Source organism: Nesoenas mayeri, assembly GCF_963082525.1.
Source record: "Nesoenas mayeri genome assembly, chromosome: 36".
In the NCBI taxonomy this organism is placed as follows: Eukaryota; Metazoa; Chordata; class Aves; order Columbiformes; family Columbidae; genus Nesoenas; species Nesoenas mayeri.
The window spans coordinates 130257-147501 of NC_137577.1; the positions used below are offsets into that span (position 1 = coordinate 130257).

Consider the following 17245-nt stretch of genomic DNA (forward strand, 5'->3'; position numbering starts at 1 on the left):
ATTTCATTTTATTTCGATTAAATTCCATTTTTAAGCAGATTTAATGTTCAAATCTCATTTTATTTCGATTAAATTTCATTTTTAAGCAGGTTTAATATTCAAATCTCATTTTATTGCGATTAAATTTCATTTTTAAGCAGGTTTAATATTCAAATCTCATTTTATTGCGATTAAATTTCATTTTTAAGCAGAATTAATGTTCAAATCTCATTTTATTTCGATTAAATTTCATTTTTAAGTAGAATTAATATTCAAATCTCATTTTATTGCGATTAAATTTCATTTTTAAGCAGATTTAATATTAAAATCTGATTTTATTTCGATTAAATTTCATTTTTAAGCAGGTTTAATATTAAAATCTCATTTTATTTCGATTAAATTTCATTTTTAAGCAGGTTTAATATTAAAATCTCATTTTATTTCGATTAAATTTCATTTTTAAGCAGATTTAATATTCAAATTTAATTCTCCTTCAATTAAATTCCATTTTTAAGCAGATTTAATATTCAAATCTCATTTTATTGCGATTAAATTTCATTTTTAAGCAGAATTAATATTCAAATCTCATTTTATTGCGATTAAATTTCATTTTTAAGCAGATTTAATGTTCAAATCTCATTTTATTTCGATTAAATTTCATTTTTAAGCAGGTTTAATATTCAAATCTCATTTTATTGCGATTAAATTTCATTTTTAAGCAGAATTAATATTCAAATCTCATTTTATTGCGATTAAATTTCATTTTTAAGCAGAATTAATATTAAAATTTCATTTTATTGCGATTAAATTTCATTTTTAAGTAGGTTTAATATTCAAATCTCATTTTATTTCGATTAAATTTCATTTTTAAGCAGATTTAATGTTCAAATCTCATTTTATTTCGATTAAATTTCATTTTTAAGCAGAATTAATATTCAAATCTCATTTTATTGCGATTAAATTTCATTTTTAAGCAGATTTAATATTAAAATCTGATTTTATTTCGATTAAATTTCATTTTTAAGTAGAATTAATATTCAAATTTCATTTTATTGCGATTAAATTTCATTTTTAAGCAGATTTAATATTCAAATTTCACTTTATTTCTATTAAATTGCACTTTGAAGCAGCTTTAATTAATATTTAAGCAGCTGGGAGGGCAAAGGGCCTCACTCATATTTCCTTCTATTTTGCCCCGATTTCTTTAATAATTCTTTCCCAAAAACCCCATTTTTTCCCCCAAAATGATTAAACCCCTCCCAAATTACCCCACAAACCTGCTGCGTCAGCATCGTCTCAATTAAAACACCCAAAAGTTTGCAATTTCAACTCAAAAAACGCTTTAATTGCGCCCGCCCCCGCGGCTCCCGAAGGCCCCAGCTCCGCGCTTTGGGCTGAAAAACGGCCGCTTTGGGTCGATTTTGACACCGATCCCAGCGGGCTGCCCCTCCCCCCACACGCCCCACCCCCACGGAAACTTTTTGGGTTGTTTTCAGTGGTTTTTTGGCCATTTTCTGCCCTTTTTTTGGGGTGTTTTCATCAGTTTTGGGGCCTTCGGGCCTGGAGCGCGGGGAGAGGCCAAAGGCCGGATGGGAGAGAAGTGCAAAGAAACGCCAATTTGGGGGTTTTTGCCCCAAAAATGGGCCAAATTTGGGGATTTTACCCCCCCCCAAAAATGTCCCAAATTTGGGGAGTTTCCCCCCCAAAAAATGTCACGAATTTGGGGATTTTTTCCCCCCCAAAATGTCCCAAATTTGGGGATTTTTTCCCCCCCAAAAATGTCCCAAATTTGGGGAGTTTCCCCCCCCAAAAATGTCACGAATTTGGGGATTTTTCCCCCCCCTAAAATGTCCCAAATTTGGGGATTTTTTTCCCCCCCCAAAAATGTCCCAAATTTGGGGATTTCCTCCCCAAAATGTCCCAAATTTGGGGATTTTTTCCCCTCAAAATGTCGCAAATTTGGGGATTTCCCCTCCCCCCCCAAAATGTTCCAAATTCAAGGATTTTGCCTCCAAAAATGTCCCAAATTTGGGGATTTCCCCCCCCCCCTAAAAAATGTCCCAAATTTGGAGATTTTTTTCCCCCAAAAAATGTCCCAAATTCGAGGATTTTCCCCCCAAAAAATGTCACAAATTTGGGGATTTTCCCCCCCAAAAATGTCCCAAATTTGGGGATTTCCCCCCCTCCTTCAAAAATGTCCCAAATTCAAGGATTTTGCCCCCAAAAATGTCCCAAATTTGGAGATTTTTTTTCCCCCCAAAAATGTCCCAAATTCGAGGATTTTCCCCCCAAAAATGTCCCAAATTTGAGGATTTTTTCCCCCCCAAAAAATGTCACAAATTTGGGGATTTTTTCCCCTCAAAATGTCACAAATTTGGGGATTTCCCCTCCCCCCCCAAAATGTTCCAAATTCAAGGATTTTGCCCCCAAAAATGTCCCAAATTTGGGGTTTTTTCCTCCCCTAAAATGTCACAAATTCAAGGATTCCCCCCCCCTTAAAAAAATGTCCCAAATTTGGGGATTTTTCTCCCCAAAAAGTCCCAATTTGGGGGATTTTTCCCCTCAAAAAATGTCCTAAATTTGGGGATTTTCACCCCCAAAATGTCACAAATTTGGGGATTTTCGCCACAAAAAATGTCGCAAATTCGAGGATTCCCCCCCCCCCCCCCAAATGTCACAAATTCAAGGATTTCCCCCCAAAAAAGTCACAAATTTGGGGATTTTTCCCCTAAAAAAAAGTCCCAAATTCGAGGATTTCCCACCCCCCAAAAATGTCCTAAATTTGAGGATTTTCACCCCAAAAATGTCCCAAATTTGGGGATTTCCCCCCCCCCAAAATGTCCCAAATTTGGGGATCCCCCTCCCCCAAAAAATGTCCCTGGATTAACTGCCCCAAAGGGGCAAATACCCGGCGGGGAGGGGAGGAAATACCCCTGGGGGGGCAAATAACCCAAGGGGGGGCAAATAATAGAAAGAGGGGGGTAAATATCCCGGGGGGGATAAATAATAGAAAGATGGGGCAAATAATAGAATGAGGGGGGTAAATACCCCTGGGGGGGCAAATACCCCGGGGGGGGCAAATAATAGGGGGAGATCAATACCCCAGAGAGGGCAAATAATAGAAAGAGGGGGGTAAATACCCCGGAGGGGGCAAATAATAGGAAGAGGGGGGTAAAGAGCTCCAGGGGGGGCAAATACCCCCGGGGGGGGCAAATACCCCAAAGAGGGGGGAAATACCCCAAAGAGGGGGGAAATACCCCGGGGGGGGCAAATACCCCAAAGAAGGGGGGAAATACCCCGAGGGGGGTAAATACCCCAAAGAGGGGGGGAAATACCCCGGGGGGGGCAAATACCCCAAAGAGGGGGGGAAATACCCCTGGGGGGGGCAAATACCCCAAAGAGGGGGGGAAATACCCCGGGGGGGGCAAATACCCCAAAGAGGGGGGGAAATACCCCCGGGGGGGGCAAATACCCCAAAGAGGGGGGGAAATACCCCGGGGGGGGCAAATACCCCAAAGAGGGGGGGAAATACCCCTGGGGGGGGGGCAAATACCCCAAAGAGGGGGGGAAATACCCCTGGGGGGGGCAAATACCCCAAAGAGGGGGGAAATATCCCAAAGAGGGGGGGAAATACCCCGGGGGGGGCAAATACCCCAAAGAGGGGGGGAAATACCCCGAGGGGGGCAAATACCCCAAAGAGGGGGGGAAATACCCCGGGGGGGGCAAATACCCCAAAGAGGGGGGGCAAATACCCCCACGGGGGGAGTGTGAAAGGTCCTTAGTGTCTGGGGTGCCCCCCCAACCCAGGGCGGGTCAAAGGTCAAGGCTGGAGGTCAAAGGTCAAGCCCAGGGGGGCACGAGTCACTGTTGGCCGAGGTCAAAGGTCACCGCAGGGGTCACCGGAGGTCAAGGTCAGCTCCAAGGTCACCGCGGGGTCATTGGGGAATGGGGGTGTAACCCCAGGGGGTCGCGGAGCAGCAAAGGTCAAAGGTCAAAGGTCAGAGGTCAATCCCGGCGCAGGTTCTTCAGGCGCTCCTCCAGGTCGGCGTCGGCGTCAGCCAATGGGGCGGCGGCTTCGGGCGCCCGCCCCTCCCCCGCTGCCAGCGACCCCCCCGGCGGGGGCAGCGCTGGGGCAAAGGGCAAAGGTCAGGGGTCACCAGCCCCCCCATTAAATACCCCCCCAAAATAACACCCCTGGGCAACCAAATACCCCCCAAAAACCACCCAAATACCCCCCAAAACACCCAAATACCTCCCAAAATAACCCCCCTGGGCACCCAAATACCCCCCTGGGCACCCAAATACCCCCCAAAACACCCCCCATGTCACCCAAATACCCCCCAAAACACCCAAATACCTCCCAAAAATACCCCCTGGGCACCCAAATACCCCCCAAAACCACCCAAATACCCCCAAAACACCCCCTGGACACCCAAAAACACCCCCCTGGGCACCCAAATACCCCCCAAAACCACCCCATGGGCACCCAAATACCCCCCAAAACACCCAAATACCCCCAAAACCAACCCCATGGGCACCCAAATATGCCCCAAAACACCCCCTGGGCACCCCATTCACCCCCATGTCACCCAAATACCCCCCCAAAACCACCCAAATACCCCCAAAAACAACCCCATGGGCACCCAAATACCCCCCAAAACACCCAAATACCCCCCAAAATAACCCCATGGGCACCAAATACCCCCCAAAACACCCAAATACCCCCAAAACCAACCCCATGGGCACCCAAATATGCCCCAAACACCCCCAGGGCACCCAAAACACCCCCATGTCACCCAAATACCCCCCAAACCCACCCAAATACCCCCAAAAACAACCCCATGGGCACCCAAATACCCTCCAAAACACCCAAATACCCCCAAAATAACCCCATGGGCACCCAAATACCCCCCAAAACACCCAAATACCCCCAAAACCAACCCCATGGGCACCCAAATATGCCCCAAAACACCCCCAGGGCACCCAAAACACCCCCATGTCACCCAAATACCCCCCAAACCCACCCAAATACCCCCAAAAACAACCCCATGGACACCCAAATATGCCCCAAAACACCCCCTGGGCACCCAATTCACGCCCCATGTCACCCAAATACCCCCCAAAACCACCCAAATACCCCCAAAATAACCCCCCTGGGCACCCAAATACACCCCAAAACACCCAAATACCCCCCAAAATAACCCCCCTGGGCACCCAAATACCCCCCAAAACACCCAAATACCCCCCAAAATAACCCCCCTGGGCACCCAAATACACCCCAAAACACCCAAATACCCCCCAAAATAACCCATGGGCACCCAAAATACCCCCCAAAACACCCAAATACCCCAAAACCAACCCCATGGGCACCCAAATATGCCCCAAAACACCCCCTGGGCACCCAAAACACCCCCATGTCACCCAAATAAACCCTCCAAAACCACCCAAATACCCCCAAAAACAACCCCATGGGCAACCCAAATACCCCCCAAAACACCCAAATACCCTCCAAAACACACCCCTGGGCACCCAAATACCCCCCAAAACCACCCAAATACCCCCCAAAACACCCCCTCTGGGCACACAATTCACCCCCCATGTCACCCAAGTATCCCTAAAAACACCCCCCGGGCACCCAAATACCCCCCAAAACACCCCCATGTCACCCAAATACCCCCCAAAACCACCCAAATACCCCATAAAACACCCCCATGTCACCCCGGAACCCCCAAAACCACCCCCTGGGCACCCAAATACCCCCCAAAACCACCCAAATATCCCCCAAAACACCCCCAGGGGACCCAAATACCCCCCCAAACACCCCCCATGTCACCCAAATACCCCCCAAAACCACCCAAATACCCCCCAAAACACCCCCCTGGGCACCCATTCACCCCCCATGTCACCCAAGTACCCCCAAAACCACCCAAATACCCCCCAAAACACTCCCTGGGCACCCAATTCACCCCCCATGTCACCCAAATACCCCCAAAAACACCCCCTGGGCACCCAAATACCCCCCAAAACACACCCCCCATGTCACCCAAATACCCCCAAAACCACCCAAATACCCCCAAAAACAACCCCCTGGGCACCCCATTCACCCCTCATGTCACCCAAGTACCCCCAAAAACACACACCCTGGGCACCCAAATAACCCCCAGAACACCCCATGTCACCCAAATACCCCCTAAAACACCCCCCTGGGCACCCAAATACCCCCAAAACCAGCCAAATACCCCATAAAACACCCCCATGTCACCCCAGAACCCCCCAAAACCACCCCCATGTCACCCAAAAACCCCCAAAACCACCCAAATACCCCCCAAAACCACCCCCATGTCACCCAAATACCCCCCAAAACCACCCAAATATCCCCAAAACCACCCCCATGTCACCCAAATACCCCCAAAACCACCCAAATACCCCCCAAAACCACCCCCATGTCACCCAAATACCCCCCAAAACCACCCAAATACCCCCCAAAACACCCCCTGGGCACCCCAATCCCCCCAAAACCCCCCATTCCCCCCCATGTCACCCCATTTCCCCCCGTGCCCCCCACTCACTGGCCAGCTCGTCCGTCAGGTTCAGCCCCAGCTCGTCCAGCACTTGTGACACCACCGCGTCACTGGGGACACGGGGGGGACACGGGGGGGACACGGGTCACACCGGGACCCCCACTGTCCCCTGACCCCCCCAATGCCACTTGAGCCCCCCCCAATGTCACCTGAGCCCCCCAGTGTCCCCTGACCCCCCCAGTGTCCCCTGAGCCCCCTCCAATGTCACTGGAGCCCCCCCCCCAATGTCACCTGAGCCCCCCCTCCCAGTGTCACCTGAGCCCCATAATGTCACCTGATGCCCCCCCAGTGTCCCCTGACCCCCACAGTGTCCCCTGAGCCCCCCCCCCCCAATGTCACTGGAGCTCCCCCCCCAGTGTCACCTGACCCCCCCCAGTGTCCCCAGAGACCCCCCAATGTCCCCAGAGCCCCCTCATGTCACCTGAGCCCCCTTAGTGTCCCCTCACCCACCCCAATGTCCCCAGAGCGCCCCCCAATGTCCCCAGAGCCCCCCCCAATGTCACCTGAGCCCCCAGTGTCCCCTGACCCCCCGCAATGTCCCCAGAGCCCCCCTCAATGTCACCTGATGCCCCCCCACTGTCCCCTGACCCCCACAGTGTCCCCTGAGCCCCCCCCCAATGTCACTGGAGCCCCCTCCCAATGTCACTGGAGCCCCCTCCCAATGTCACTGGAGCCCCCTCCCAATGTCACTGGAGCCCCCCCCCAGTGTCACCTGACCCCCCCCCACAGTGTCCCCAGAGACCCCCCCAATGTCCCCAGAGCCCCCCCATGTCACCTGAGCCCCCCTAGTGTCCCCTCACCCACCCCAATGTCCCCAGAGCGCCCCCCAATGTCCCCAGAGCCCCCCCCAATGTCACCTGAGCCCCCCAGTGTCCCCTGAGCCCCCGCAATGTCCCCAGAGACCCCCCAATGTCACCTGATGCCCCCCACTGACCCCTGACCCCCACAGTGTCCCTGAGCCCCCTCCAATGTCACTGGAGCCCCCCCCCAATGTCACCTGAGCCCCCCCTCCCAGTGTCACCTGAGCCCCCATAATGTCACCTGATGCCCCCTCAGTGTCCCCTGACCCCACAGTGTCCCCTGAGCCCCCCCCCCAATGTCACTGGAGCCCCCCTCCAGTGTCCCCTGAGCCCCCCCCCAATGTCATTGGAGCCCCCCCCCAGTGTCACCTGACCCCCCCCCCAGTGTCCCCAGAGACCCCCCCAATGTCCCCAGAGCTCCCCCCCCAATGTCACCTGAGCCCCCCTAGTGTCCCCTCACCCACCCAATGTCCCCAGAGCGCCCCCCAATGTCCCCAGAGCCCCCTCCCAATGTCACCTGAGCCCCCCAGTGTCCCCTGACCCCCCGCAATGTCCCCAGAGACCCCCCAATGTCACCTGAGCCCCCCAGTGTCCCCTGATCCCCCGCAATGTCCCCAGAGCCCCCCCAATGTCACCTGATGCCCCCCCACTGTCCCCTGACCCCACAGTGTCCCCTGAGCCCCCCCCAATGTCACTGGAGCCCCCCCCCAGTGTCACCTGACCCCCCCCCACAGTGTCCCCAGAGACCCCCCCAATGTCCCCAGAGCCCCCCCATGTCACCTGAGCCCCCCCAGTGTCCCCTGACCCCCCAGTGTCCCCTCACCCCCCGCAATGTCCCCAGAGCCCCCCCAGTGTCCCCTGACCCCCCAAGTGCCACCTGAGCCTCTCTAGTGTCCCTCACCCCCCTCAATGTCCCCAGAGCCATCCCCAATGTCACCTGACCCCCCAATGTCACCTGAGCCCCCATGTCCCTGACCGTCCCCAATGTCACCTGAGCCCCCCTAGTGTCCCCTGACCCCCCCCAGTGTCCCCAGAGCCCCCCCAACGTCACCTGACCTGTCTCCACCACGTCCTCCTGTCCCCCCGTGTCCCCATGTCCTCCTGTCCCCATATGTCCCCACGTCCTCCTGTGTCTCCCATGTCCCACCATGTCCTCCTGTCCCCCCGTGTCCCCATGTCCCCACATGTCCCCATGTCCCACCACGTCCTCCTGTCCTCATGTCCCACCATGTCCTCCTGTGTCCCCATGTCCCACCATGTCCTCCTGTCCCCCCGTGTCCCCATGTCCCCACATGTCCCCATGTCCCACCATGTCCCCCTGTCCCCTGTGTCCCCACGTCCCCACCACGTCCCCCTGTCCTCCTGTCCCCCCGTGTCCCCACGTCCCCACGTCCCTCTGTCCCCCCGTGTCCCCATGTCCCACCACATCCTCCTGTCCCCTCATGTCCCACCACGCCCTCCCATCCCCCCATGTCCCCATGTCCCACCATGTCCTCCTGTCCCCATGTCCCATCACATCCTCCTGTCCCTCTGTGTCCCCATGTCCCACTACGTCCTCCTGTCCCCCCGTGTCCCCATGTCCCACTACATCCTCCTGTCCCCATGTCCCACCATGTCCTCCTGTCCCCCCAGGTCCCCATGTCCCACCACGTCCTCCTGTCCCCCTGTGTCCCCATGTCCCATCACGTCCTCCTGTCCCACCATGTCCCACCATGTCCTCCTGTTCCCCCATGTCCCTGTGTCCCCACCACGTCCTCCTGTCCCCCCGTGTCCCCATGTCCCACCATGTCCTCCTGTCCTCATGTCCCACCACGTCCTCCTGTCCCCTCATGTCCCACCACGCCCTCCCATCCCCCCATGTCCCCATGTCCCACCGTGTCCTCCTGTCCCCTTGTGTCCCCATGTCCCCACCATGTCCTCTTGTCCCGCCGTGTCCCCATGTCCCACCATGTCCTCCTGTCCCCATGTCCCATCACGTCCTCCTGTCCCTCTGTGTCCTCATGTCCCACCACGTCCTCCTGTCCCCCCGTGTCCCACTATGTCCTCCTGTCCCCATGTCCCATCACGTCCTCCTGTCCCTCTGTGTCCTCATGTCCCACCACGTCCTCCTGTCCCCCCGTGTCCCCATGTCCCACTACATCCTCCTGTCCCCATGTCCCACCATGTCCTCCTGTCCCCCCATGTCCCCATGTCCCACCAGGTCCCCATGTCCCACCACGTCCTCCTGTCCCCCTGTGTCCCCATGTCCCATCACGTCCTCCTGTCCCACCATGTCCCACCATGTCCTCCTGTCCCCACGTGTCCCCATGTCCCACCATGTCCTCCTGTCCCCCCATGTCCCTGTGTCCCCACCACGTCCTCCTGTCCCCCCGTGTCCCCATGTCCCACCATGTCCTCCTGTCCTCATGTCCCACCACGTCCTCCTGTCCCCTCATGTCCCACCACGCCCTCCCATCCCCCCATGTCCCCATGTCCCACCATGTCCTCCTGTCCCCCCATGTCCCACCGTGTCCTCCTGTCCCCTTGTGTCCCCATGTCCCCACCATGTCCTCTTGTCCCGCCGTGTCCCCATGTCCCACCATGTCCTCCTGTCCCCATGTCCCACCACGTCCCCCTGTCCCCCCATGTCCCCACATGTCCCACCATGTCCTCCTGTCCCCATGTCCCACCACGTCCCCCTGTCCCCCCATGTCCCCACGTCCCCACCATGTCCTCCTGTCCCCCCGTGTCCCGATGTCCCCATATCCCCACATGTCCCACCATGTCCTCCTGTCCCCATGTCCCACCATGTCCCCCTGTCCCCTGTGTCCCCACGTCCCCATCATGTCCTCCTGTCCCCCCGTGTCCCCACATGTCCCCATATGTCCCCATGTCCCACCATGTCCTCCTGTCCCCATGTCCCACCATGTCCCCCTGTCCCCTGTGTCCCCATGTCCCACCACATCCTCCTGTCCCCCCGTGTCCCCACGTCCTCCCATCCCCCCGTGTCCCCATGTCCCACTACGTCCTCCTGTCCCCATGTCCCACCATGTCCTCCTGTCCCCCCGTGTCCCCCTGTCCCCCCACGTCCCCCTGTCCCGCCGTGTCCCACCTCTCCTCCTCGTCGTCCTCGTCGCCCATGGCGTCATCGATGGCGTCGTTCATCAGCTCCTCCTTCATGTCCATGATCTCCGCCTGCTTCTCGAACTCCATCATGATCTTCTGGATCTGCGGCAGCTTCAGCTGCGGGACACGGGGACACCGGGATGGCCCCACGGCCACGGTGGCCACGTCCTACAGGGCATCCCATGGCCACCCCGGACACCCCATGGCCACCCAGAACACCCCATGGCCACCCAGGGCATCCCATGGTGGCCACGTCCTACAGGGCATCCCATGGCCACCCTGGACACCCCATGGCCACCCAGGACACCCCATGGCCACCCAGGGCCATTCATGGTGGCCACGTCCTACAGGGCATCCCATGGCCACCCCAGGACATCCCATGGCCACCCCAGGACCATTCATGGTGGCCACATTCTCCAGGACATCCCATGGCCACCACAGGACATCCCATGGCCACCCCGGACACCCCATGGCCACCCAGGACACCCCATGGCCACCCCGGACACCCCATGGCCACCCCAGGACATCCCATGGCCACCCAGGGCCATTCATGGTGGCCACGTTCTCCAGGACATCCCATGGCCACCCCAGGACAACTTATGGTGGCCACGTTCTCCAGGACATCCCATGGCCACCCCAGGACATCCTATGGCCACCCCAGGACATCCCATGGCCACCCCAGGACCATTCATGGTGGCCACATTCTCCAGGACATCCCATGGCCACCCCAGGACATCCCATGGCCACCCAGAACACCCCATGGCCACCCAGAACACCCCATGGCCACCCAGGGCATCCCATGGCCACCCAGGGCCATTCATGGTGGCCACGTTCTCCAGGACACCCCATGGCCACCCCAGGACACCCCATGGCCACCCCAGGACCATTCATGGTGGCCATGTTCTCCAGGACATCCCATGGCCACCCCAGGACAACTTATGGTGGCCACGTTCTCCAGGACATCCCATGGCCACCCCAGGACCATTCATGGTGGCCACGTTCTCCAGAACATCCCATGGCCACCCCAGGACTTCCCATGGCCACCCCAGGACCATTCATGGTGGCCACATTCTCCAGGACATCTCATGGCCACCCCAGGACATCCCATGGCCACCCCAGGACCATTCATGGTGGCCATGTTCTCCAGGACATCCCATGGCCACCCCAGGACAACTTATGGTGGCCACGTTCTCCAGGACATCCCATGGCCACCCCAGGACCATTCATGGTGGCCACGTTCTCCAGAACATCCCATGGCCACCCCAGGACTTCCCATGGCCACCCCAGGACCATTCATGGTGGCCACATTCTCCAGGACATCTCATGGCCACCCCAGGACATCCCATGGCCACCCCAGGACCATTCATGGTGGCCATGTTCTCCAGGACATCCCATGGCCACCTCAGGACCATTCATGGTGGCCACATTCTCCAGGGCATCCCATGGCCACCCAGGACCATTCATGGTGGCCACCCCTGGACCATTCATGGTGGCCACATTCTCCAGGACATCCCATGGCCACCCCACGACATCCCATGGCCACCTCAGGGTGATTCATGGTGGCCATGTTCTCCAGGACATCCCATGGCCACCCCAGGACCATTCATGGTGGCCACGTTCTCCAGAACATCCCATGGCCACCCCAGGACATCCCATGGCCACCCCAGGACATCCCATGGTGGCCACATTCTCCAGGACATCCCATGGCCACCCCAGGACATCCCATGGCCACCCCTGGACCATTCATGGTGGCCACATTCTCTAGGACATCCCATGGCCATTCCAGGACATCCCATGGCCACCTCAGGTCAATTCATGGTGGCCACATCCTCCAGGACATCCCATGGCCACCCCAGGTCAATCCATGGTGGCTACATCCTCCAGGACCTCCCCACCGATCACGTCCCCGCATCTCCATCCTTGTGGCCCACCCCTGGCCACCCACCTGCCGGTTCATGGTGGCCATGGCCTTGGTGACGCCCTTCATGGCCTGGGCCATGGAGTTGTTGGACTTGAGGGTCTGGATCTTGAGCGCCACGGCCTGCACGTTGGCCCGCATGGTGATGAACTTCTTCACGTAGCGCCGCGTGCGCACCAGGTCCTTGGCCATGATCTTCACCGCGTCCTGGGGACACGGGGCGGCCGCGGGGGACGCTCGGTGGCCATAGGGGGACGCTCGGTGGCCACCAGGTCGCCCATGTCCCCCATATCCATGTTCCCATGTCCCTGTGTCCCCCATGTCTATATCCACATCCCCACGTCTCCCATATCCACGTCCCCATGTCCCCACGTCCCCATGTCCCCCACATCCACGTCCCCATGTCCCCGTGTCCCCCATATCAACGTCCCCATATCCACGTCCCCATGTCCCCCATATCCACGTCCCCTATATCCCTGTCCCCATGTCCCCACGTCCCCCATATCCACGTCCCCATGTCCCCGTGTCCCCCATATCAACGTCCCCATATCCACGTCCCTATGTCCCCCATATCCACGTCCCCCATATCCCTGTCCCCATGTCCCCACGTCCCCCATATCCACGTCCCCATGTCCCCCATATCCCTGTCCCCCATATCCCTGTCCCCATGTCCCCACGTCCCCCATATCCACGTTCCCATGTCCCCCATGTCCCCATATCCCCACATCCCCGTGTCCCCCATATCCACGTCCCCATGTCCCTGTGTCCCCCATATCCATGTCCCCACAACCCCCATGTCCATGTCCCCACGTCCCTGTGTCCCCCATGTCCATGTCCCCCATGGGGGACACTCAGTGGCCGCGGGGGACGCTCAGTGGCCATGAGGGGACGCTCAGTGGCCACCAGGTCCCCCAAGAGGTCAACAGTGTCCCCCAGGGCCACCCGTCACCGGCTCAAACATCTCCCGGTCCCCACATCCCCACGTCCCCCATATCCACGTCCTCATGTCGCCCATATCCATGTCCCCATGTCCCCATGTCCCCCATATCCACGTCCCCATGTCCCCACATCCCCACGTCCCCCATATCCACGTCCCCATGTCGCCCATATCCATGTCCCCATGTCCCCCATATCAACGTCCCCATGTCCCCACATCCCCATGTCCCCCATGTCCCCACATCCCCATGTCCCCACGTCCCCCAGATCCAAGTCCCCATATCCCCCATATCGACGTCCCCATGTCCCCCACATCCGCATGTCCCCCATATCCATGTCCCCATGTCCCCACATCCCCGTGTCCCCCATATCCACGTCCCCATGTCCCCCATAACCATGTCCCCGTGTCCCCATGTCCCACCATGTCCCCCATATCCATGTCTCCATGACCCCCATGTCCCCCATATCCATGTCCCCCATATCCACGTCCCCATGTCCCCCATAACCATGTCCCCATGTCCCACCATGTCTCCCATATGCACATCCCCATGTCCCTCATATCCATGTCCCCATGTCCCCCCATGTCCCCGTGTCCCCCATATCGACGTCCCCATGTCCCCCACATCCCCATGTCCCCCATATCCATGTCCTCCTGTCCCCCATGTCCCCATGTCTCCCATATCCATGTCCCCATGTCCCCACATCCCCGTGTCCCCCATATCCGCGTCCCCATGTCCCCCATAACCATGTCCCCACGTCCCCATGTCCCCCATATCCCTGTCCCCATGTCCCCACGTCCCCCATATCCATGACTCCATGTCCCTGTGTCCCCCATATTGATGTCCCCATGTCCCTGTGTCCCCCATATCCACGTCCCCATGTCCCCCATATCCCTGTCCCCATATCCAGGTCCCCATGTCCCCACGTCCCTGTGTCCCCCATATCCATGTCCCCATGTTCCTGTGTCCCCCACGTCCACGTCCCCATGTCCCCCATATCCACGTCCCCACGTCCCCATGTCCCCCATATCCATATCCCCATGTCCCCACGTCCCCGTGTCCCCCATATCCATGTCCCCATGTCCCTGTGTCCCCCATATCCCTGTCCCCATATCCATGTCCCCATGTCCCCATGTCCTCCACATCCACGTCCCCATGTCCCTGTGTCCCCCATATCAATGTCTCCATGTCCCCCATGTCCATGTCCCCATGTCCCCATGTCCCCCATATCCACGTCCCCATGTCCCCACATCCCCATGTCCCCCATATCCACATCCCCATGTCCCCCATAACCATGTCCCCGTGTCCCCATGTCCCACCATGTCCCCCATATCCATGTCTCCATGTCCCCCATGTCCATGTCCCCATGTCCCCATGTCCCCCATATCCACGTCCCCATGTCCCCACATCCCCATGTCCCCCATATCCCTGTCCCCACGTCCCCACATCCCCATGTCCCCCATATCCATGTCCCCATGTCCCCACGTCCCCACATCCCCATGTCCCCACGTCCCCACATCCCCATGTCCCCCATACCCACATCCCCACGTCCCTGTGCCCCCATATCCCCGCGCCCCCCGTGTCCCCGTCCCCCCCGTGCCCCCGCGTCCCCGTCCGCACCATCTGCCCCTGCTTGGCCATCTTCTTGATGTCCATGATGATCTTCTTCTCCTGCGCCTCCAGCTTCTGGCGCTCGCGGTCGAGCTCCCGCGTGGCGCGCGCCAGCGCCCGCTGGTTCTGCCGCAGCAGCTCCTCGGGCGTGCGGCGCCGCCCGAACAGCAGCTCCATGGCACAGCTGGGCACGGCATGGACGGGACATGTCAGCGGGGACACGGGGACTTGGATATGGGGACAGGGATATGGGGGACACAGGGACGTGGATATGGAGACAGGGATATGGGGGACATGGGGATGTGGGTATGGGGGACACAGGGACATGGGGGACATGGGGACGTGGATATGGGGACAGGGATATGGGGGACACATGGACATGGGGACATGGACATGGGGACTGGGATATGGGGACAGGGATATGGGGGACACATGGACATGGGGACATGGACATGGGGACTGGGATATGGGGGACAGGGATATGGGGGACAGGGATATGGGGGACACGGGGACACAGGGATGTGGACATGGGGACGGGGATATGGGGGATATGGGGGACAGGGATATGGGGGACACGGGGACACAGGGATGTGGACATGGGGACGGGGATATGGGGGACACGGGGACACAGGGATGTGGACATGGGGGACATGGGGACGTGGACATGGGGGACACAGGGATATGTGGGACATGGATATGGGGACAGGGATATGGGGGACATGGGGATGTGGGGACATGGGGACACGGGGACGTCGATATGGGGGACATGGGGACACAGGGACAGGGATATGGGGGACATGGGGACGTGGACATGGGGGACACAGGGATATGAGGGACACAGGGACATGGGTATGTGGGACACGGGGACGTGAGAGACATGGGGACGTGGATATGGGGGACACAGGGACATGGGGGACATGGCGATATTAATATGGGGGACAAAGGACATGGGGGACACGGGGACATGGATATGGGGACACAGGGATATGGGGGACACGGGGATGTGGGTATGGGGGACATGGGGGACATGGGGACAGGGATATGGAGGACATGGGGACAGGGACATGGGGACAGGGACATGGGGACAGGGATATGGGGGACACAGGGACATGGATATGAGGACAGGGATATGGGGGACACGGGCACATGGGGGACATGGGGACATTAGGACATAATGGGACACGGATATGGGGGACACGGGACATGGGGGGACATGGGGGGACATGGTGGGACATGGGGGGACATGGGGGGGTGACACGGACACGAGGGATGTGGCCATTATGGGGACACAGACACGGGGGGTCTGTCCCAGAGCCCCCAACCCCTTGTTTACCCCCCAGGCCCCGCCCCTTTGCCATGGCAACGGGAGCCCAGCCAATCGCCAGCCGAGGCGAACACTTCCGGGGTGTCTGCCCGGCCTAGGCCGCACTCTATGGTCTGGGGGGACCCCTCCCGCCCCCGGAGGATCCACGACTCTATGGTCTGCGGCGGCGCCGGTGGCGGCCCCTCCCCGGGAGTCCCTTCTAGCCCCCCACGGAGGTCCGGGGGCCTCTCTATGATCCCGGGCCCGGCTTCCTCCCCCTGTGCCACCCCGGTACCGGCCGCTCTGGCCCGCTCCTCTCTGTGGTGTCACCGATGCTGCGCCCCTCTAGCCCCCGCCCTGGCTCTATGGCCGTCCCGGTAACCGGCCCCTCTGCCGTCCCGCCCCACCATGACCCCCAGACCCGGGCCCCTCTACCCCCTCCCCGCTGAACTCTATGATCCCGGTCCTCACCTCGGTCCTTCCGCGTCTCCCGCTCTGTCCCGCGCACTTCCGCAAACCTCGTGATGTCACCCGGGTTTCGGTCACGTGACGCGGGGCCGGGCGCCGCGGCCCCGCCCACCCCACGGTCATAAACCAGCGAGGAGAGGCGGCCAGAGCGGCCACATAGCGCGGGAACGACGAGAGGGGCGGCCAGAGCGGCGCCCCAGGGTTGGGGCGACCCCTGGTGGCCCGGGGGTGCTGGGGCTGATACTGGGGGGCACTGGGATGCAATGGGGGGCACTGGGAGGCAATGGGGGGCACTGGGAGGCAATGGGGGACACTGGGATGCAATGGGGGGCACTGGGAGGCAATGGGGGGCACTGGGATGCAATGGGGGGCACTGGGAGGCAATGGGGGGCAATGGGGGACACTGGGATGCAATGGGGGGCACTGGGAGGCAATGGGGGCACTGGGAGGCAATGGGGGGCACTGGGATGCAATGGGGGGCACTGGGAGGCAATGGGGGGCACTGGGATGCAATGGGGGGCACTGGGAGGCAATGGGGGGCACTG

General features: G+C 58.2%; 1 protein-coding gene across 1 annotated transcript; it reads right to left on the bottom strand.

Annotated features, from left to right (window-relative positions):
- Window positions 1–3506: 3506 nt before the first annotated feature.
- On the bottom strand, window positions 3507–16838 carry CHMP2A (charged multivesicular body protein 2A). The gene is made up of 6 exons (XM_080361679.1): window positions 16704–16838; window positions 14939–15113; window positions 12411–12590; window positions 10452–10582; window positions 6549–6610; window positions 3507–4106 (listed from the first exon to the last, which is right to left on the bottom strand). The coding sequence occupies exons 2-6, from the start codon at window positions 15104–15106 to the stop codon at window positions 3985–3987; spliced, it is 663 nt and encodes a 220-aa protein (XP_080217805.1). The 5' UTR covers window positions 15107–15113; window positions 16704–16838; the 3' UTR covers window positions 3507–3984.
- Between the last annotated feature and the right edge of the window lie 407 nt (window positions 16839–17245).